General features: G+C 36.0%; 1 protein-coding gene across 8 annotated transcripts in view; it reads left to right on the top strand.

Annotated features, from left to right (window-relative positions):
• LOC105040445 (uncharacterized) overlaps window positions 1-19,099 on the top strand; it is a 19,977-nt gene extending 878 nt beyond the window's left edge. Inside the window, exons 2-9 of one of the 8 annotated variants that reach the window (XM_029263175.2) lie at window positions 1,365-1,467; window positions 1,548-1,613; window positions 12,486-12,656; window positions 12,740-12,836; window positions 16,663-16,709; window positions 18,502-18,631; window positions 18,720-18,781; window positions 18,881-19,099. In XM_029263175.2, coding sequence (XP_029119008.1) covers window positions 1,365-1,467; window positions 1,548-1,613; window positions 12,486-12,656; window positions 12,740-12,836; window positions 16,663-16,709; window positions 18,502-18,529 — 512 coding nt within the window. In that variant the 3' untranslated portion in view covers window positions 18,530-18,631; window positions 18,720-18,781; window positions 18,881-19,099. Of the gene's footprint in view, window positions 1-1,364; window positions 1,468-1,547; window positions 1,614-12,485; window positions 12,657-12,739; window positions 12,837-14,841; window positions 15,279-16,662; window positions 16,710-18,501; window positions 18,632-18,695; window positions 18,782-18,877 lie in introns of those variants that run through there. The other 7 variants (XM_029263177.2, XM_029263176.2, XM_019849304.3 and 4 more) reach the window with 7 other exon arrangements.
• Window positions 19,100-22,229: the final 3,130 nt, after the last annotated feature.

Genomic DNA, 22,229 nt, shown 5'->3' with positions numbered 1-22,229 from the left:
GATTTACCTACCGAGTTACCAAAGCAAACCCTAGTTTTGCTTTTTATCTTTCTTTTCTTGGTTTAATTAAATATTTTAGAGCGCTAGGCCCTTGTTGGTAGTTGGGATCGCAGCACAGGGACAACTGGGGCTAGTGGCAAATCTACATGCATTAATTGTCACAGTTGTTGTTGGCGTACTTTGAAAATTTCAGCCTAAGTGATAGGTTTAAAGGTTTTATTAAGCTTTTTGGACAAGATATGATATTAACTTTAGCAATATTTTTTTTTTCGAGGTTGGAAAAGTTGGAAAAGAAAGATTCAGAAGCATGGCGATGATAATACAAGGGTCCTGTTAATGGATGCCCTAAGCATTTCTTATGAACAATGCCATGCTTATCCTAGTAATCTGTCGGAATCTGATTGGAGTTCAAAATGTGATTAACGGATTATACTTCTTAAGTTGTATGCGAACCCTATATTTCCTACTTCATGCTTCAAGAAAACAGATTTCAGCCACTTGTATGGAGATACAAGAGGAATGGGTGTGATAAAAAGCAGTGGGTAGTGGAAATATTATGGTGCTTTTGTAGGGAAAATCATTAGAGAATATCTGATGCCCAAAGGATTTAGTTAAGCATAGCTAGATCCCCAAATGAAAAAGAAACGGATTACTACTTAAAACCTAAAAATAGGTAATTATCCATTAGCATTTCTCTAAATGTGAGAAATTGAGGATACTGTAACATGAGATGCAAGAACTTTTGAAAAATAAGTTGCATTTATTCTTGATATTGTAACTATTTAATGTACTTTAATTTGGTAACAAATGCCTTGATAAAGCATTGATCAAAATGCTTGCAGTATTTTTTGTATGAAGAATACATCTTCTTGGCAAATTATCTGAACGGTAACAGCTGCTTCCTCTCTCCCTCTCTAAACCTTCTAACATGTTTTCATGTAAATTGTTTTTTCTAATTCATGTTAAAAGCCATATTGAAGTTGTTGGCCCTTCTACCCCTTTTTTGGGTTTTCCTTCTTTACCTTTTTGTTGGGGAAAAAAAAAAATCTATGCAAAGTAATCACAACAGTTTCCTCCCAAATACTCCACACATCTATTTTATGTTTTACCTCTAGGCAAGTTGTTATTTTTGACCCAACCCTACTGTTATCTTTAAATAAAGAAGATGTATGTGGCCTTTGTTAAATGAAAAATTGTTGGGGTTGGGATAAATTTAGCATTTGATGTTCTTTATCCAAACCTACATACATAAGATTGAATTTATAGGAACCTGCAGGAACTCTTACGCAGACAAGACACATATGTAGTTTGATTCCACTTTAGATAACCTTATTTATGTGCCATCATTTTTTATTTCTTGCCAGATAGCAATTCAACTGATGATAAAGTGGGTTGGTGGAAAGAAGACCACTTCAATGCTTCAGATGTGGATGAAAATGGTCTTCTAAATCTAACTGAGTTCAATGAGTATGTTTGCCACTTATGTTTATCTGTGATTTCCACCTCTGAGCTTTTGCACTGATATTTCTGGATTCTGTGCCTTTTAGTTTCCTACATCCAGCGGACAGTCGCAATCCAAAGCTGATGCATTGGTTGTGTAAAGAAGAAATAAGGTGCAATTTTTACTGCTTAATGTTAACTTATTTTGGGATGAAATTATTTATTGCTGACAAATAGTACTTCTAGCGCTACCTTGCATGCCTTGTTATATATGCTTGGAGATATAGTTATTTTTATATATTAACCTCAGTAAAACTTATGCATATGTACATCTCAATATCTCTCTATATACAATTGTGGACATTATTTATAGATAACTTATAAATTGGAAAATTTGATGAGCATGTTTGTTGAATATGTTTTTTTTTTGTCACGGATAGATAAGAATATCCAATTTGATCTTGATTATCAATGAATTCATTTAGCTTTTCATAATTGAGTTTATAATGCATAGAATATTCACAGATAAATTCATAGAATGTATGCATAGATGCGTTAGATAGTCTTTATGTACACTCATCTCACTCAAAGTTAGATTTAAGCAATTGTTGGGTTAGGTGAGGTTCAAGGTAGGTCATAAGCCAACATCAAGCTAGAGATCTTTAGCTAGCTTAGTCCAACTTTAGGCCTGAAATCCAAAGGCTAATATTGACCTAAGATTAGACCATAAGGCTTGGCTCCCACTTGATTGGGCCATGTTTTTTCCCCCGCCCATGCCATCATCTCTAGCCTCCCCATTTCTTCCTTCATTCTTTTTTCTTACTCTCTTTTATGGGCCAACTTCCAATAGCATGCAAAATCGAAAGCCCAGCGCACCCATCTTCCCGATAGCTTCCAATGTAATAAATAGCTTTGTCAGAATTCCTAAATACTTAACCCTAGGTGCATCTTGCAATAGGAAGGGAAAGGAGAGATGGAAAAATAATAAGATAGAGGATTTAGGGTTGGTGGGTTAGTGCCTTGATGCCTTTGCAAGCAGGGGACTTCATGGTGCTTGGTGATTATAGAGAGGACAAAGGTGGGAAAGGGGAAACGAGATTAGATAAAAGAGGCTTCAGAGTAGGAACAAAATCAGGGATGAACAACCAAAGATAAAACTATTGTCTAACACATTTCATAAAATCATCAAACGAGGTTAGGTTGGGGATTTGATTAGACTTGGATCGCCAACAAGTTGATCATGTTTAGAGATCTGGGCTTAGCATGGCCTTTTTGGCTTAGAATGCTGACCCAAGCTAAGGTCGTAAAATATGACCTGACCCACCAGTCCGATCCATGTTTGATCCGTCATAAATAGATTTGAGTTTAGGCAAAGCGGATTCAGATCATAAACAGGTCGATCTGTTTAACCTATTTAATATTTGGATCATATTTGGGTTTTAGATATGTGCCCCATTTAACCCTTTTAATATTCAGATCGGGTTGAATCAGATCATCCATTTAACCCATTTAACTAGTTTAAGATATGTTTAACCTATTTAAAACCTGCTTAACCTATTTTTGATCCATTTAACCCGACCTATTTAACCTGTTAAAAAATTATTTAACCTATTTGATGCATTTAACCTAATTTAACCCATTTAACAAACGGATTAGGCGGGTCGAGCTAGGTCGGGTTAGATCAGATTATCTGTTTATTATCTGTTTAATAAACAGATCGGCTTCATGTCTGGATTTTTGACCTATTTAATAAATAGGTCGGATTCGGGTTAATGATTTTTTGATCCGACCCACATCGATTTGACCCATATCCAACCTGACCCAACCCAATTGCCACGCCTAAACCAAGCAGGTTGGTATTTGGCCAGATAGGTTGGGTTGAGCTAGAGATGCTTAGGTCTTAGCAAGTTTAGCTAACTTATCTTTTAGACTTAGTCTAATTCACATAGACCTTTAGTGAAATTCTTTGTTTTGGATGAAAGAGCCAAGCATTCTGTAGAGATCTAGATCTAGAGTGTCTAAGGTGGTGCATTGTTTAGTGTAGCTTTGATGGTTGTTTGGGTGGGGGAGTGGTTACTTTCAAGGATTGCTATAGGTGGTGGAGCTATGAAATGTGAAAAAGGTATAGGAGGGTGGGGAGAAATTAAGAAGATGAAGTTGTTTTGTCTGAGGATATAACAAAGTCACAAAACTTGTTTTATGTGAAGTTTTAGGAGGGTCAAGCTAAACACAAATGTATTTTCTCAAACATAGAAACTACATTAACCCACAACATTGAAGAATCGGTTGGTCGTTAACTGATATAATTTTTAATTATCCCTAACACCATCATTAGAGGTCATGAAAGCCATTATGTCAGTTTTGAAATGACCACTTGCTTGTATGCATAGAAAGCTCGATTTAAAAAAAAAAGCTGATTTAGTTGGTTCAAATCCAGAATAATCCAATTGAAGTCTTTGCTTTTTGACGTTCAAATATGAATTCAAAGAGGTTTGCTATGCTATAGCATAGATCGTTTAGAGTAGTGCAAGAATTTAAATATAAAAGAACGGTAAAGTGGAGAGGACAAATTGGAGAAATAGATGGGAGAGAGGAAGAGGAGAAAGTCAAAGGAGGGTTGTAGCCTTCCTATAACCAAGGTCCACAAAATCTGGTACCAGGAACTGTATCGTTGCATTACTGGTATGGTACGGTCTATACGAATGATGCATGCCAGTACTGACAGGCTCTCGACACTCTTTTCTTGTTCCCGGCTATGGTACCATCAAATGCCAGGCAATAAGGGTAAAAATGAGTGGTAAGGGATGGTTCTATTTGATTCGAACCAGTATGAACTGGTTTGGCTCACATGCTAGGTATTGTACTGATGATATAGGACATAGCAGCACAAGTCAGTATGTTGGACCTTGGTTAAAACCTTTCAAAAAATAGGACTTCTCTAATAGAGTTAACCAGCTAACAACACTTTATGGGTTGACTGCATGCCATGTTGACCGACAATAGGACTCCAAAACTCTACAAAATTAATCTTAAAAAAATGACATGAAAACTAGCACAAAAGTAGAAAATAAATACCTTGAAAAACTTCCCTGTCATGTTTAAATTTTTGAGAGCATCAACATGGAACTTCATCAAACAAAGGGTTGGTTATAGAGCGGTACTCAAAACTGAGAAAGCTCTATTGGAAATTGATTCCAGCTGTTTGAGTAGTTTTTATTTTTAGCCTAAATTTTAAAGAATGGAAAATTGGCAATAGAGGGGCCTTCAATGAAGCTCATATGGCTAGTTGCCTTTGGCAGGGAACAAGATCTATTCTCTTGATCGCAATTTAAGCTCATGTAATCAAGATGAAAGTTTCCAATGTTCCCCTAAACTTGCAAAAGTTGTAGATGAAGGGGGTAACATGTAAGAGGTAAATGTAACTCAATCCCAATAAATATCTCCAAAACAACTTAAAAATTTTCAAAAGTGCATGAAAAGCAGATGGAATGCCTTTTGGATAATAAGCTTTCCATGGTTCAATGATATGATCATGTAGAAACCAACTGGATTGCCCAAATGTTCACATCCTTGAGAGTTGAGACCATTACCTGCTCTATCTTATGTAGTACTATATCTTTATGCATGTCCATTAAATTGCTTAGGCTGCAACTAGATGTTGAATACCTTAGTTTGAGCACTTTTTTGGATTCAAGGTTTCAAAATGTGGCCACTGCATGTGGCAGCCAAGGTGCTGCATAGTTCTTTCATGGTATGGCAGGTTTTTTTTTTTTTTTAAATTATAAATTTAATTTAATAATAATAATATTAAAAATAAATTCATATAAAATAGACATAAAAATGGAAACATAGAAATAGCTGAATAAAAAAATAGAAAAAAAGAGAGAAATATAGAAGAGTCAAAGAGTTGCATATTTAGGGCTTGGGCTTATGTGGTTCACTAGAGCACCCAAATATGTCCCTTCCATAAAGAACGGCAGCCTAGGCACCATGAGAGGCCATCAAAGGGCCACATATTCATGTGCTTTCGCATAGACCACTTTTTGTACAGTTCCCCTAAAGGGATCTGCAAAATATGTTGCAGATAGATAGGTATTTGTGAAGTGAATTTTAGTGATGGTTGTGTATCTTCATAACCAAGATTTTAAATCTCATGGAACGGGATTATTCTGGTTTTCCCATGGAATAGGATGTGCTGCCGTTTTGTCCCGTCTCGACACTTGGGACAGCGGATGTTCTAAGATGTCTTGATTGGGATGTTGGGACGTTAATGGGACGCTCTATCCCAACACAAGGGGTGGTATCCCGTCCCGGTGTCTCGCGGGATGTTCCGCTGGGATCTAAATCCTTGTCCATAACTTCTACTTAGTCCTCACTCACATAAATGATCCCACATCATAAATATTGTATTCGGTTTTTTAAGTCCTATATGATCAAGAAATTTCCTTATGGTACTTTCAGAGGGATTTCAAAGAGACATGCTGAGTGCAAAATGGATGATGAGATAGATGTCAAAAAGCTTTATGTCTTCTTTGACTTTTCAGGGGTTTTAATCATTAATTAGGAAGGCTCATGTAAGTCGAGCGGCTCCTCATCAAAGTTCTCAACACATCTATGAACTGCTAACACATTATATCTTCATTCTCCTGGAAGTTATGTGAAGTTTTTCTTCTCCTCTGTGGCTTGCTTCTTAAGAATTGAACCAAAGTCACTCCATGTAGGATGAGATGCCCTGATCCTGGACCAACTAGCTGCAGTTTATTCATATGCTGTGACTATTGGTTTGTACTTCTTTCCATGAAAATCACATAGGTGATGCAATGACCTAGATTCTGATACTATCTAGACCTAGTTTTGGTTTAGTGGGGAATCGGGTTGCAGAGATGATGAAAATACAGGACATTGGAGGGAATGAATAAGATACCATGTATAAGAAGAGTTGTCAAAAGGACTTTCCACACATAGAAACAAACCTCTTTAAAGAAATCCCCGAAAATAATTGTCAATGCTACATTTTGTGTTGCTTTTGCATAAAATTATAAAGGTACAAGCATAAAATCATTTTTTTTAATCCTCAAGAACTTGTAGTTTAACTATGATTCTTTGTATATGATTCAACTGAAATGTTCCAATTATTTGAACTATGCTATATTAAGAACTTTACTGGAATAACAACCTTTGAATGTTATCCTAGTCATACTAAAGTATGGTTTGAGTCAATTGACTACTCTAGTCAACAGAATTTGTTCCATGTTTTTGAATCCAGAAAGGCACCATCTACTAAAGGTTGAGAACATCTTTAGAGCTTTAATCTTGCTTCAACATAGGCCTGAAACAAATATATGCATGAATTTGTGACCTTAAAGAAGCAAGTGGCTCATTTATTATTTTTTTGATTTTCTACGAGCAGGCAAAGCAAATAGGTCTGTTAGAATCATGGTGAATATTATAATGAGTTGTCAAGATCATGACTACTATGGTAGCATGACCACAGGAATTCCAAGATCAAAATATCATAGCTATTATGATCGTAAATATTATGATTATTATGGTAGTGATTATCATGGCTATTATGGTAGCATCACTATAGAGATTTCATGGTCAAATTTATCATATTTATTTGATTGTGATTATTAGACACAATTGTATAGCAACCATATCTATTTGGATACAATTGTAAAGCTACCATAGTAGCTATTCCATTTTAGTATATTTAAAGGGCTGTATTCATGAAGTTGATTATGAGAAATATAATATTATCTTTTTCATTAATATGGTATCAGAGCATCAGGTTCCATAACCCTAGCCACCGCCCATCTCCACCATCTCAAACCACCACTGCCGCCTCGACCACCCACGCCTCTTTTCTTGATCCCACCCTCTATTTCTTGACTTTTTTTTCCTTTCTCTTCTTCTATACGGCGTAGGTATCTTTCCTATGCCGTGTGAAGGTTATCTGGCTGTCTTTCTGGCTATTTACTAATCATGGAAGCGGTACACTGCCTGTGATTCCCTTGGCTACCACCCCCTCTTTCATAGTCTGGCTGTTTGATTATTTCTATCTTCTTCTTTGACTGCTATGGCATCCTCAAATGACGACAACAAACAATTCTCGACACTTCTGACTCTCGATTCTGACAATGCGATCAAGAATCTAATGGCAACTACAGTGAAGCTTAATGGCACTAACTATCTTTTGTGGGTCCAATCGTTCAAACTATTTATTGGTGCCCAACGGAAGGTGCAGTACTTGACTGATGATCCTCCAAATTTCAACGATCCTACCTATGAAGACTAGCTGGCTAGTGATTGTTGTGTTATGTCATGGTTATTGAATAGCATGGAAAAGAAGGTTAGTGCTAGCGTCATGTTCTTAAAGGCGGCTAAGCAAATCTGGGACACCCTCAAAGAGATGTATGGGTATGAGAAGAATATCTCCAGAGTATTTGAACTCTATGAGCAATTCTTCACACTGCAGCAAGGTGATAAGCCTGTAGCCGATTACTATGCCTCTCTGAGAGGTATTCTTGACGAGTTAGATTCACATCAGCCTTTAATCTTGGATCTATAAAAGTTAAAGAACTATCATGAAAGTCTGGTGGTTGTAAAATTTTTGTCTGGATTGAATCCATCTTTCATCAAATTCGTGGTCAGATTCTTGGTAGTGATTCAATTCCTTCTCTATCTACGATTTTTTCTAGAGTTCTACGTGTCTCTATTGGAACATTAGTCTCCACCGCCACATATCAGATGAAGCATTCGGTTATGGCTGTTGGTGGTTGTGGTCGAGGCCGTGGTAGAGATTCAGAGGGAGGCTGTAGTCATCGTCCGCTCACATTTGACAAGGGACCACGTCACTGTTCACATTGTGGGCACAACAATCATGTGTCTGAGAAATGCTGACTCAAGTTTGGCAAATCTGATTGGGCGTAGTCAGTCTTTATCGAAACTACTACTGATACTCCTGTTCTACCACCATTGGCTTCTTCTGGCATGATGCAGATTTCACAGGTCGAGTATGAGAAATTTCTTCAATTTCAATCTACTCAATATGCACAGACAGCTACTTACACCACTACTCCAGGTACTGATGTGTTTATTGCTTCCTCTGCTAGTTCCTGGGTATTAGATTCAGGAGCATCATCTCATATGATAGGTATAAAAATTAATTTCACTTTTTTGTCTACTTTTAGTTCTATTTCTTCTGTTGCTGTTGCTAATGGCTCTTCTTGTCCGATTCTGGGAGGAGTTGTTCATGTTTCCTCGTCATTTTTCTTAAATCATGTGCTTTATGTTCCAAAATTTTCTGTTAGCCTTTTGTTCATTAGCCAACTAACCAAATCTAAAAATTGCTCTGTGACATTCTTTCCTACATATTATGTTTTCAAAATATACAGACTGGGACGAGGATTGTTTTGGGGTGTGAGAAAGGTGGCCTCTATTATCTTGACAATGGTGTATCTTCCAATGTTTTAGCTATGGTTTCTTCATTGTCGTTTCTCTCTCCATTATTGTGGCACTGCCGATTAGGTCCTTCCTTACAGAAGCTAAAATAAGTTTTGCCTTTTAAGTCATCTGTATCTTCTTTAGAGTGTGAGTCTTGTCAGTTGGGTAAGCATCATCGTTTTTCTTATCTAAGTCGAGTCAATAAACGCAGTTCTGTCCCCTTTGAGTTAGTTCATTCTGATGTCTAGGATCCATGTCATTTTTCTTCTGTTGCTGGCTTTAGATATTTTATTATTTTTATCGATGATTATTCTAAAATGACCTAGGTGTATATGTTAAAAGACAGGACACAAGTTCCTGATGTTCTCAACATCTTTTATAATGAAATAAAAATCCAGTTTTCCACATTCATTCATATTCTTCGCACTGATAATGCTCTTGAATTTTTGAAGCATGATGTATCTCAATTCTGCTATTCCCATGGCATTTTACATCAGACTTTGTGTCCACATTTCTCAACAAAATGGTGTTGCTGAAAGAAAACATTGGCACTTACTAGATGTCGCTCACACTCTCATGATTCAAATGCATGTACCCAAATATTTGTCGGCAGATGCTGTTTTGTCTGCTTGTTATTTGATTAACCAAATGCCATCATCAGTTCTCCATGGGAATATCCCTTATCTATGTCTCTATCCTAATAAACCCATTTTCTCCCTTATTCCACGTGTTTTTGGGTGTCTGTTTTGTGCAGGATCTTCATCCTGATCTTGATAAATTGTCACCCAAGTTAGTCAAGTGTGTCTTTATAGGGTATTCACGGACTCAGAAGGGATATTATGGGTGTTATGATCTGGTGCCTAGAAAGTATCACACATCTGTAGATGTTTTCTTTTTTGAGTCCACTCCTTATTTCCCTGATGGATCTCCAAACCTTACTATTGAGCATATTCCTCTTCCTCAATCAATTGAATTTGTGCCTATTCGTGTTACAGCTAAATCGTTGCAGGTGTATACTAGAAGATATAGATCTCAGGCACCTGTCTCTACTCAAGCTGATTCCTCACCTTCAGCTGGAGATCCAAGCCATCAACAACCTGAATCTCCTGTGACTACCTCAGATTTGGATCTACCTATTGCTCTCTGTAAAGATTAACAATCTACCACAGCTCATCCTATTTTTCATTTTATTTCCTATGATCGTCTTACCCCTTCTTTTAGCTAGTTTGCCTTGTCCCTGTCATCTGTATCTGTACCTAGGTCTTACAAGGAAGCTTTAGATAATCCAGCTTGGAAGACTACTATGGATGATGCGATGGCCGCTCTCCTCTCCAGAGGTACATGGGATCTAGTTGATCCTCCTACTGGTTCTGAAATTGTTGGTTGTAGATGGGTATTCACGGTCAAAGATAAGCCAGATGGGACAATAGACAGATACAAAGACAGACTTGTTGCAAAAGGGTTTACTCAGACTTATGGTGTTGACTATTTTGAGACCTTCTTACCAGTTGCTCGACTAAATTCCATCAGGATTATCATCTCAGTTGTTGTCAACAAAGATAGGCCTATGTTCCAGCTAGATGTCAAAATGCTTTCTTGTATGGTGATTTACAAGAGGAGGTATATATGATGCAACCTCCTGGTTATGTTGTTTAGGGAGAGAACATGGTGTGCAAACTTAAGAAGGCAATTTATGGTCTCAAGCAGAGTCCTTGTGCTTAGTTTGACAAGCTCAACCAAGTTGTTATGGCATTTGATTTTCGTAAGTGTAACTCTGATCACTTTATTTTTGTTCATCGAAACTCTGTAGGAACTGTTATTTTGGCTGTTTATGTTGATGACATACTATTGATCGGGAGTGATTTAAGTGGAACAAAGAAAACTAAGGAGTACTTAAAATGGCATTTTGTTACCAAGGATATAGGGAAGCCTAGATACTTTCTTGGAATAGAAATTACACACAACAAAAAAGATGTGTTCTTTTCTCAAAGAAAGTATGCTTTAGATTTATTATAGGAGACAGGATTACTTGGGTGAAAATCTGAAAGTACTCCCATTAACATTGATCCAGAGTTTTGGACTGGAGATGTAGAATTATTTGAAGATGTTACACGATACAGGAGGTTGATAGGCAAACTCATTTATCTCACTGTTACTAGACCAGACACAGCCTTTGCAGTGGGGATTGTAAGTCAGTTTATGCAAAAGCCTAAGACAGTTCACTTGAAAGCAGTTTTGAGAATATTAGCTTACGTTAAGAATTCACCAGGGAGAGGTCTGAAGTACAAGAAGTGTGGACATCTTAGAATTGAAGCCTATTTAGACTCTGAATATGCAAGAGATAAAGAGGATAGAAAATCCACATCAGGATACTGCACGTATGTGGGAGGTAATCTTGTAAGATGGAGAAGTAAAAAGCAGAATGTTGTTGCCAGATCTAGTGTCGAGGCGAGTATAGAGCTATGGCTCATACTACTTGCGAGATGATGTGGATAAAATTCTTGATGCCTGAGCTTGATTTTGATCACCTTGATCCTATGCCTATGTGCTGTGATAATCGGGCAGCCATTTATATTTGCCAGTAATCCTGTGTTCCACGAGAGGATCAAGCACATTGAAGTATATTGTTATTTTGTAAGAGATGCTGTGATGAACAAGATTATCAGAACACCGTTCACTCCATCATCCAAGCAGTTAATTGACATTTTGACTAAGTCTCTGCCTTCTGGTATTTTTAACTGTGTAATAAGCTGGGTATGTTTGATATATATGCTCCAGCTTGAGGGGGAGTGTTAGAATCATGGTGAATATTATAATGAGTTGTCAAGACTATGACTACTATGGTAGCATGACCACAGAGATTCCGAAATCAGAATATCATGGCTATTATGGTCGTAAATATCATGACTATTATGATAGTGATTATCATGGCTATTATGGTAGCATCACTATAGAGATTCCAGAGTCAAATTTATCATATTTATTTGATTGTAATTATTAGACACAATTGTATAGCTACTATATCTGTTGGGATATAATTGTAAAGCTACCATCCTAGCTATTCCATTTTTTTATATTTAAAGGGCTGTATTCATGAAGTTGATTATGAGAAAGACAACATTATCTTTTCCATTAACAAGGCCAATATCTCCATCATTTACTATTTCTATCCACGGTGATCACTGGTTCTCTACATCTAGTCTATCCTCAGGATACTAATGCTGCCACAAGCCTTTAGCGTCTATTAGGCAAAGCTTTGTGTTCCAGGACAAGTTTATGAAGAAATAGGAAGTTTTACAGATTAGGAAGCAGGAACCATGTATGATTTTATGGCATATAAAGTTTTATAATTGTTCTTATGTTCTAGCTTATTTTACAAATGCTGTATATGCAAGCATGGCCTATTCGTCATGAAGCCTTTGGCCATTGGTCCCATTAGTGGATTTACAAATGATTGAAAAACTTCTAGGTAATTGCCTTCAAGTTGCAATTTCATAGTATTGTAACTTGAGATTCTATAGAAAATGGTAGTTTCGCGCACTTACAGTAAGAGCATCATTTATGATGGGTTTGCTAATTGGACTTACTTTTCTTTTCAGGGAAAGAGATAAAGACAGAGATGGAAAACTGAGTTTTCAAGAATATTTTAATGGGTTATTCGACTCACTTCGAAATTATGATGAAGTTTACAATGCTATAGATCAGTCTGATACTTCAGTGGAGGCACCGGCTAAGAAATTATTCTCACAGCTTGACCAAGACAATGATGGGTATGTGTCACGGGATCATGTATTTGATATATTAAATAGAGTATCAAGCTTATTTGGCATATTCAAGCTTGATTTCTTTTCAGATTGTTGTCGGAAGATGAACTACTACCTGTAATTGGTAATCTTCACCCATCAGAACATTACTATGCAAAACAACAAGCTGATTATGTGCTGACGCAGGTAATGTCTAAGTATGTATATTTTTTTAATTGTTATATTTTGCTCAATGCTTACAAATAGCAAATGAAATACTGCTGATTGTCTTCGATAGCATGTATATCATCTCCCAGGAACAAACAAGTAATTTTCTTTTTTGATCGTCAAAAAAAAGAGTCAAAGGTGTTCTCTTTTCCGTAGCAATTTTTTTTCTAGTGATAGAGATCAACCACTACTATTGTAGTGAAACTAATTGAAATTTGTTTATAGTTCATTCAATTCGATCACATGTTTACCCAAGTCCATGGCCTATTGCTACTAGTGTGACAATGCAATGTCAATTGTTTGGATTCTTCTGTCACTATATCCTGTTATATATGAGAGTTTATAAAAATTTTTAGATAGCTACTCTTTTTAGTTTTTTCTTTCTCCATCTCAATCGCTTGTGCTTTAGATCTGAAGAACTGGAATATTTGTTAGCTTTTCAAAATTTATGTTCCTTATCTTCCTCAATGTTTTCTCATGGCATATGTTTCTAGTTTTATCTGTTTTGTTATAATTCTACAAGTCTACCTGATCGAGGGTGTGATTTTAGAGGACTTACCAGACTTACTGGGGCAAGTTGTGTACTTTGCACGGCCAGGCAGTGGGCAATAACTAAGTGGTTAAATTCAAAAGTACCATTATGGTTCTGGGTGTTAGCTTAGTCATACACCTTCATGTTGAAGCATCACGCAGTCATTAGAAGTATAACACTATGCTTGGTTAACAGAATGAGGACTGGAATTAGAATCCCAGCTTTGGTCCCATTGTAATGTTTGCTTCATGCAACAAGTAATGAATCACGATTCCTTCAAATAGAGGAACTGGAATTTGATTCCACTGTTAAGTGGGTGGAACAGTTACTCTTGTAGGAATGAAAAAGAATGATATTTTTGGTACGAACTAGTTATTGGCACTTGTTTCTAAAAATGAAAAGAACTTATATGTTTGGTACAAATTAGTTTGTGGCATTTAGGATTAAATGGAAATCAATTGAACTTGAATATATCATCATCAAGATGAACTGTGAAAATGTAAAACAATAGCTGTTATAACATTATAATAGCTGTTCCTTAAAGTTCATTATCTACATTTGTATGACGGCCATTATTCTAAAAGGCATTGTTCTAAAATTTAATTCTATTTCTTAGTCAGTTTTTTAATGAAATAATTTTATTTTGCAATGTAATTAACTAAGTTAAATATTAAAATGTAATTTTCATTTCTTTCCTATTTGATCCTTTATTTTATGCCCGGACAACAAGATAGGAATGATGATTCTGATTCCTTACTTTCATTCCCATTATGATTCTGTTACACGTTCCTGTGGATCAAGCATATTGTAAGCCTATTTATACCATGCATGCCTCGCAGCTATAGCTGCCAAGATATATGATCGTTTCGTGTTTTGTTTATTGACTTTAAACATAACCAAATTTCCGTTTACATTATCTTTTATTGGCAGCAAAAGGTATTGTGTGCAATATCTATCCTAAAATACAAATCTCCTTTCTCATGTCCTTTTTCAGTTATAAAATTAAAAGCACGTGGATGAATTTTGGGGCTATTGCCATTTCTTTGTTATAAAAATCCCTTTGTTAGCTTACCATCGGAGTTTGGAAGCTACTGTTCATAGTTAGTCTCCATATTTGGAGCTGTAAATATGGATTTATTTTGCTGCTTTTTACTATTGTAAGAATCAGTTTTGTTTTATTTGTTTTTAATTAATTACGAGCAACTCTTGTTTATTTCCTGCATGTAACTATCACTTAAGCATGATGAAGTTGACACATGGAACTACACAAAGGATTTGTTATGTGATTACATGGCCGAGGTGTTAATAAGATTTTACGTTTTTGCTTCCAGTATGCTTCAGAAGAAACCAAGCATGCTAAAGTTGAATTACTATTCATCAATGTTAATAATCTTAATTGGCATGTTTGAGGTTTCTCTATCAAGCTTTATCTGAAGTTTTTAGATATTTCAGAGGGAGACATGAAGAAAGTGACTGATATTTTCCAAGAATCCAGCACATATTTTGTGAGCCTCCAAGAAACATTTATCAGTATTCCTAAGGAGGGCATGGCCATGGAAGACTACCTATTATTCACTAATTAGCTCGTTGAGAGGGCTGTATAATGTCATTCATCATAGGGCCATGGCCTTATGCATAAATGATAGGCCATGTTCTTTATTCGCGATGTATTTATGTCAAAGGCATATTTAAAGTAGGAATCGGCGTCAAGAAATTTTATGGATATGTATATTGGAGTTGTTTGTTTCTTGTCCTACAGGATAGGGTTATGGAAGTTAGTGTTTTTTTTTTTTTTTAAAATATCTTGTTTTCTTTCTATTTTGTGATGATTCATCTTTTCATATACATTATTTAGGAAAAGTAATGAGTTGAGATAATGAAATTCTTCATCCCCTACTGTTCATTTTTATTTCAGCAGTCTTCGCTATATTGGTTATAGCGCTTACAGTGATCAATTATAAGCAGGGATATTAGGACTGTGAGTGGATTTTGGTTTACCACTTAATGAAGCTTACTAATTGCTTCCTTTCTGTTCACATCGACAAATAACAGAATGCAGAAGAATAGTAACATTATGATAGCTGGCTGTGCAATTTGCATTGTGATTCATAATCATAGTCACATTCATTGGGCTTTTTCTCAACTATTAGGGTCATCTTTATGGATCTAACTTTGCCAAGTATTTCCATGGGCCACATCTAATGTTCTGAGTTTTTCCATATCCTTCCTCAGTCACCACCTCCATCCATGTTACCTTAAGTCTTCCCCTCCTTTTACTTGTTGGCCGAAGCATTTCATAATATTCTTGAAATTAACATGTTATTATCAATTGGTCTCTTCATGAAGCACTCAGCTTCCTTTGGTTGTCTATGCCCCTAAAGCCACCTAATATTGACATGAGTATTGCATCATTTATGGGGACGATCTCTTATACTAGGTGCAAGTGTTTACTCCTATATTCTCTCATGGTCACAAATTACAAACAGAATATTTGACAAAAGCACTTCATGGGATCTCTTGTGATTTTTGTTCACTATATGCTAGTAGCTTTGTCAAAAGCTCCACATGCTTCAAATAATATCATATTTACTTTAGTAATAAATCATGCAAATATGCACATTTTAACATGTTTTTGAACCATATTTGCATAGTTCCTTGTTGCTTGAAATTGATAATTTTCTCCCGTTACTGTTGATGAGGATATCTAAATAAAGGCATCCGGTAAGGGTTTTCCAATTTCCATCAATGTGTTAAGGTGTTTGCAGCTATACCTTTTTTTTTAATCCTCCAACTCTCCCATGTAATTTGTCATCAAGGTTCTTTTCGTACCACCAAAATTGAACCCTTTCCTCAGAAACAATAGATCGGTGATTCTTGTGATTGAAGGTGTTTGCCTAGAAAAGGATCTACCCATCATGCCAGGACCGACAGGAGCCTGCATGGTTCCCACTGGCATGGGGATTATCTTTGCTACATACCTAGTCCATGTATTGATACAACAGAGGTGCTGCATGGATTGCCATCGATCAGCATTTCATGAGCTTAGAGATTGACTCTCACCCCTGTCATGGAGACACATGTTTCCTGCACTACTGTTGCTCTTCGTCTTGCTATCTTCTTCACCAAGTGTTATATGGCTGCTATTTCCTTCTCAACAATATATTTATGTAATCCATGAGTTTATTATATGTATGTATATTGAGTTATATTTACTTGTTAATGATGGATTACATTATGCTTCCTCATCCTAAAAATTGTTTTTGCAAATGAAAGTTTGGAGGACTTTCAAGTTTGGCAGTTCAACTCGCAGCAAAGATGGGGTATGTTTGTTGACCTTGCATGTAACATACACTTTCACCTTTCACACCTCCACCTGGATGTTTACCGTTGGAATTTGTTGTTCTCTAAAGAAAAAAATAAGGTATGAAATAATATCTTGTTTTGCTGAAAACAATCTATAATTGAATTCTATGTTGATCTTTCAAAGTCATTGCTGGACTAAGTTCAACACAGTCATTTAATTAATTTGCCACAAACATGGTGAATTTGTCACATTCTGCAAAAGAATGCTCCTGTTTTCCCTTTTTGTTGGTGTGCCGTAGCTGGTGAATAGGACAAGCATGTCTGCTGTCACAACGATATTACTTTAAATCTTTGACATCAGCATTATTTCTTGTGATTTCAATTCTTCTTAACCATTTGAGACTCATCCAATATTATCATGCAGAAGTAGTTCTGAGAAAGATTCTTCTAGAGGTTAAACTTCCACTCTTCTCTTGTAGATGGATGTATTCTTAACCTACTTCTTACCTTATCTTTTATATTTTTTTCAACCTAAATTTCACTTGCCCAGTCCTAAACATCATATAATTTTGGCTACATTCTTAATGAGCCCTAACAACCTCTTCTTCAATCTGAACGTTTTCAATATATTAAGAAACAGCCTATGGATTTCTTAGAAGTCATTTTCTGCAAATTATGTCACTATTATGTATATAGTTGCCCACATCATGCACTGTTTACTTCTGTAACTTTCTTGTCTTCTCTACGTCTTTGATGTTCTTGAACAATGTTTATCTGTAAAAATGTGGTTAGGGCAATTATAACTTGCCAGGAATCATCACTCAGCTTCGTCATCTTCTTAGATGCAATCAATCTTCTTATTAATAGAAATACTGTAAACATATTTATGATCTGATTTTATATGGGATCCAAACAAAATAAACTGGATCATTTTTATCATTGATGAAGTGTTGAAGACAGCAGAGCAGACTCTCTCTTGGTTGGACTTCATTCCATGAACAATTTGTAGCTATTCTGATCAAGTGCTCCTCTTCACATTGTTGGCTTTTCATACCAAATTTGTTTGGTAATAATTTGGTCCGTTCAGACCGAATACTGGAAGGTAAAAGGAACAAGTTGTCTTGTCCTTGCTTAGCTTCCTTCAAGACTTGATTTGCAAGCACTGGAGGTTTCCCTCTTTCTAAGCTGTGCATCTCTAATCCATTTCCACTGCTTCTGCCTCCGATGCTTCGATCAAATTAACGTCCTCTTGTAGCTTCTTATTGTTCTTTCTTTCAGGGGATTCTTGAAATAAATGAAGCATTTTAATTTTATTTTCCATAATTCGACTTTTGTGGATCATACTAGTATGGTTAGCCTTATTCTTCTATTACATTTACTATGCCTTAATGTTGCTGTTAATGTTTAAGAAGATCAATTGTATTGGAAAGGGCAATTGACTTGAGTGGGCAAGTATGTCCATGTAACTAATTGTGTTCTTCACTTCTTCAGTTATGAAATGTTAGATATGTGATTTGAGTGGGCAAGTTTTTTTTATTCTCATCTATTGGTTTTCCATCTTATTAAGGTTTTTGCTGCTGAGGTAGGAATACGATCTTATTTCCAAACTAGTGAGAAATTATAAAGAAGCTAGGTATTGTGATTTTTTTAGTTCATAGTTTTACCATTAACTGGAATGGTTCATCTGGTATATGCAAGCTCCTCAAACTAATCTTTATGCTTCAGATTTTATCCCAAATGTCTTCCATAGTTCCTATAATGCTTCCAAGCTCTTTTTCAGCGATTCAGTAATAACTGGCAACTCTGCAGGCAGATACGGATAAAGATGGGCGCTTAAGTTTGAGAGAGATGATTGAAAACCCTTATGTATTCTACAGTGCTATTTTCGGTGAGGAAGATGAGGAGGGATTTCATGATGAGTTCCGTTAGTCATCTCCAGGTCTGTGGTTGAAATAATAGTTTACTGGGTACGGAGCTTTGGTTTTGATTTACTATATTTGCAGATCTATGTGTTTTCTTTTACACAGGTTGGAAGACTGTATATTATGTCATGCAAATCAAAATAAGCTTTGTACTATTCTATTTCTATGTGAGTCCCTTGTGCATCTAGTATTTATTATAAGAAACCCGGACAACTTTTAACCATCTAATAGTTTGCATTCATGATGAACACCTTTTCTTTTAGCAGGTCTGGATCTAAGCTAACCCTTGAGCGTAGCAGCACAGGGACAGTGACACCTGGATTTTCCATGATTCGTGATTCTTTTTATTTTCTTTTTTTTAGTGCTGGAATATCAACCTGTTCCACATCTAGTTGCAGATATGTAGAATAGACTAGATTAGCCAGTAATATGTATTACATTATAATGTTCTTTCTCAATTTTATTTGCGAGATTGGATTGTCTTCTTTTCCAGTGTGATGGACTAGCAGATATATTTCTTGGTGCAAGTGTCTGATGTACTGGAATTTGCTCTTGTGACCCAAAACTGAACAGGGTTCTCCATGGTCCATAGCATTACTTAGATCACTTCTGTGTCACACTTGCGGCATGGTGTTTTCTTTCACCTGGTTCTTCAACAAATTATTCATTTCGAGTCATCTCATGGGAGTCGCATATTTTGTCACCCCGGATCTGTAAATCGTGCTGCTGCTCCATTCACAAATATGCCAAGAATATTATTCATGCAAAATTTGGAGAATTTTTCCCCGGATGTTGTTGAATAGGTTGTGATGTCTGGGTATAACAGCTGACTTGGTGGTAAAAGTGAGTATTTTCTGGCCGTGGAAGAGCAACAAGAAGTACAGGCACGAGAGAACAAGGGGGTGCAAACAAACGAAGTAAAGGAAGCAGCTGCAAGCTACTGGTCTTTCTGGGCCACAGCAGAGAGCACGACAAAATTCAGAGCAGCTTCAAAACAATCAAACGCAAACGAGTCCGCTACCAGAACTGTATGTATGGTCACTATATGCAGAAAACAAACTAGTTAACCTGACATATTTGTTTAGTTTGTCTGGACTCCCTTGGCCGTTTTGAGTTCAGTCTCTCTGACCATTAGGGCTTTAAGCCAGAACCTCCCGTGAGTAGGCCAATGCGTGCCCCTAGTCAGAGCAATGACCGGTCTGCGAGAGCTGACACATTTTTTAATCACGAGAGAGCTTTGGCCTCTGATACGGATTTCAGAGTTCTTTTAATGTGCCTTTCTGTATCATCTAAGACCTGTCCTCGTTTCCTTTTGTTGTTTGTTCTTTTATGTTGTATTTTTTTCATTGATAAGCATTCGAGATAATGCATTGGCCAGGAGTTGGCTATGAAGCAAAAAATAAAAGAACCCTCCAGCACCCTTTTTTCTTCAGAAAATGTATATCCTATATTAAATCTTGATCTTGCTTGCCAGGCGGTTAAGACCATAACTCATCTTAGCATTGGAATACTTAACGTCAAACTTGGGTGACAGCGAATTACTTTATCGATCTTCTAACCTTAGACATAGCTCTTTCCTAATGTTACATACATACGCATGTACATACATATTTATGTAGATACAAACTTGCATACCTACATATGTATGTACGTATGCATATGGAGCACTTGCTGCTAAACTGGGTGAAAGTGAATTCCTTTTTAAATCTTCTAACCTTGACATGGTTCTTTCTTCAGCTACAATGTTACACATACATATACACATTTAGCAAGTGGGGGAAAGATGGACTAGAACCCTGCTTATCAAAATTTAACTTAGATCTGGCCAATTCTGATTAGATAACCGACGACCCATACCAATGTTCTAAGTTGTTAAATATGATTTACCATCTTTAAATCACTTACATATCAAAAAAAAAAAAAAAATTAAAGATCCTTGGTCTATGCATCGAATAGTTAAAAAATGAATAATTCAAATAATATGACATCATATTATTTTCTACCACTTAATGTATAAGCTGAAGGTCTTCAAGTCATGTATGGTGCATAAATAATTTGAATATAATAGATTATATTTAATGGTTCAGATCATCGATATATAATTTTTATCGTCTCAAAAGAATCGATCATATTCGGCTTTAGATCTAGGAGATCAAATATTAGTCCACACTCTTATATTACATGCATACGCATCTATGTGTGCGTGTGTATGTATTTGCACGTGTAATATAAGAATATATATATGTGAGAGAGAGAGAGAGAGAACTATCAATTACAATAATTGGACTCAGAATTTATCGTCATTTCATATTCATTTTGAAGTCTGTGTGTGTGTGTGTGTGAGAGAGAGAGAGAGAGAGAGAGAGAGAGCTATCAATTACAATAATTGGACTCAGAATTTATCGTCATTTCATATTCATTTTGAAAATTTTATTCAACAGGAAAATTAGCTAATTTCTGTCCCCCATGTGGATCTTTTTCATATATAGTATCTTTCAGTAGGAAAGCTTTGGCGAAGAAGGGCAGGCTGAGAACCTGGACTTTGTGCCCGCTTGATAGCTAAGGAAGATTTTAAACGTTTGGAAAAAAAAAAAAAAAAAAAGAAAAAAAAGAAGAGAAAAAAGAAAAGAAAAAAAAGAAAGACACAACGGTGATAGTCACATATGCCATTTGTGAAGCTGATGTCGCTGCCTATTAATGTTGCGAGGAAGGTAATAATTAAGTCTAACACTCTTATTTATATAGTTAAAAGCTTTCAAAATAAAGTATGAGTAGGCCTACAAATGAGTCGGATCGGACCCTGAGTGATCCTGATCCAATCCGATTTTTTGATCGGATTTTGATATTGAACCCATATCCATCCCTATAAAAAATCGAATCGGATCGGATCTATGGCCGAATTTATTGACTCATTGGATCATTCGGATCGGATCCGGTTTATATATAACCCAACCTCAATTCATGAAATGCGGATCCGATTTGGGTCGGATCGGATTACGGGTTTAATTTATTTGAAACCTACCATCAGTGAATACTAGTGCTGGATAACAACTAAACAAGACCTCTTTCCTTTTTTTCCTCCAATCCTCCAACTGTAGCTTCTAATAATTAATTGTATTGGATAGTATAGGAAAACAAACGATTTTTGAGAAGTGTCAAGATTTCAGAAGTCCATAAAATATATATATATATATATATATATATATATATATATATATATTATATAATAATATAATTATCCCAATCTAAAACATCATACAAAGAGAATACTTGTACATTGTTAAAAATGAGACTGCATATACTGTGGATGACACAACATTTGTGTATATTAGAGCATGCTCTGAAATTTTTTAAAATCAATAAAATAAAGTTGGAATTCAAGAAGTTCTCTTGCTTTTGTACCTCATAGCACAGTAAATATAAATCAAAAGGTTTAGAAAACTGAATCCAGCAAAAAATCAAAAGAAGTAATTGAGATGCCCTTTATTTAAGTTATCAGAAATCCATCCAGTCTTTCCTCCTCGGATTGTTATAAGATGTTACAACAGTCAGAATAAAAGAACTGAAGGGTTTGAAAAATTTTTAGTTTTGAAGATTTTTAGTTTGGGAATCGGA

This window comes from Elaeis guineensis, chromosome 3 (genome assembly GCF_000442705.2).
Source record: "Elaeis guineensis isolate ETL-2024a chromosome 3, EG11, whole genome shotgun sequence".
Taxonomy (NCBI): domain Eukaryota; kingdom Viridiplantae; phylum Streptophyta; class Magnoliopsida; order Arecales; family Arecaceae; genus Elaeis; species Elaeis guineensis.
Note: the sequence above shows the minus strand (reverse complement) of the source record. Positions and strands in the feature narration are given on the sequence as shown.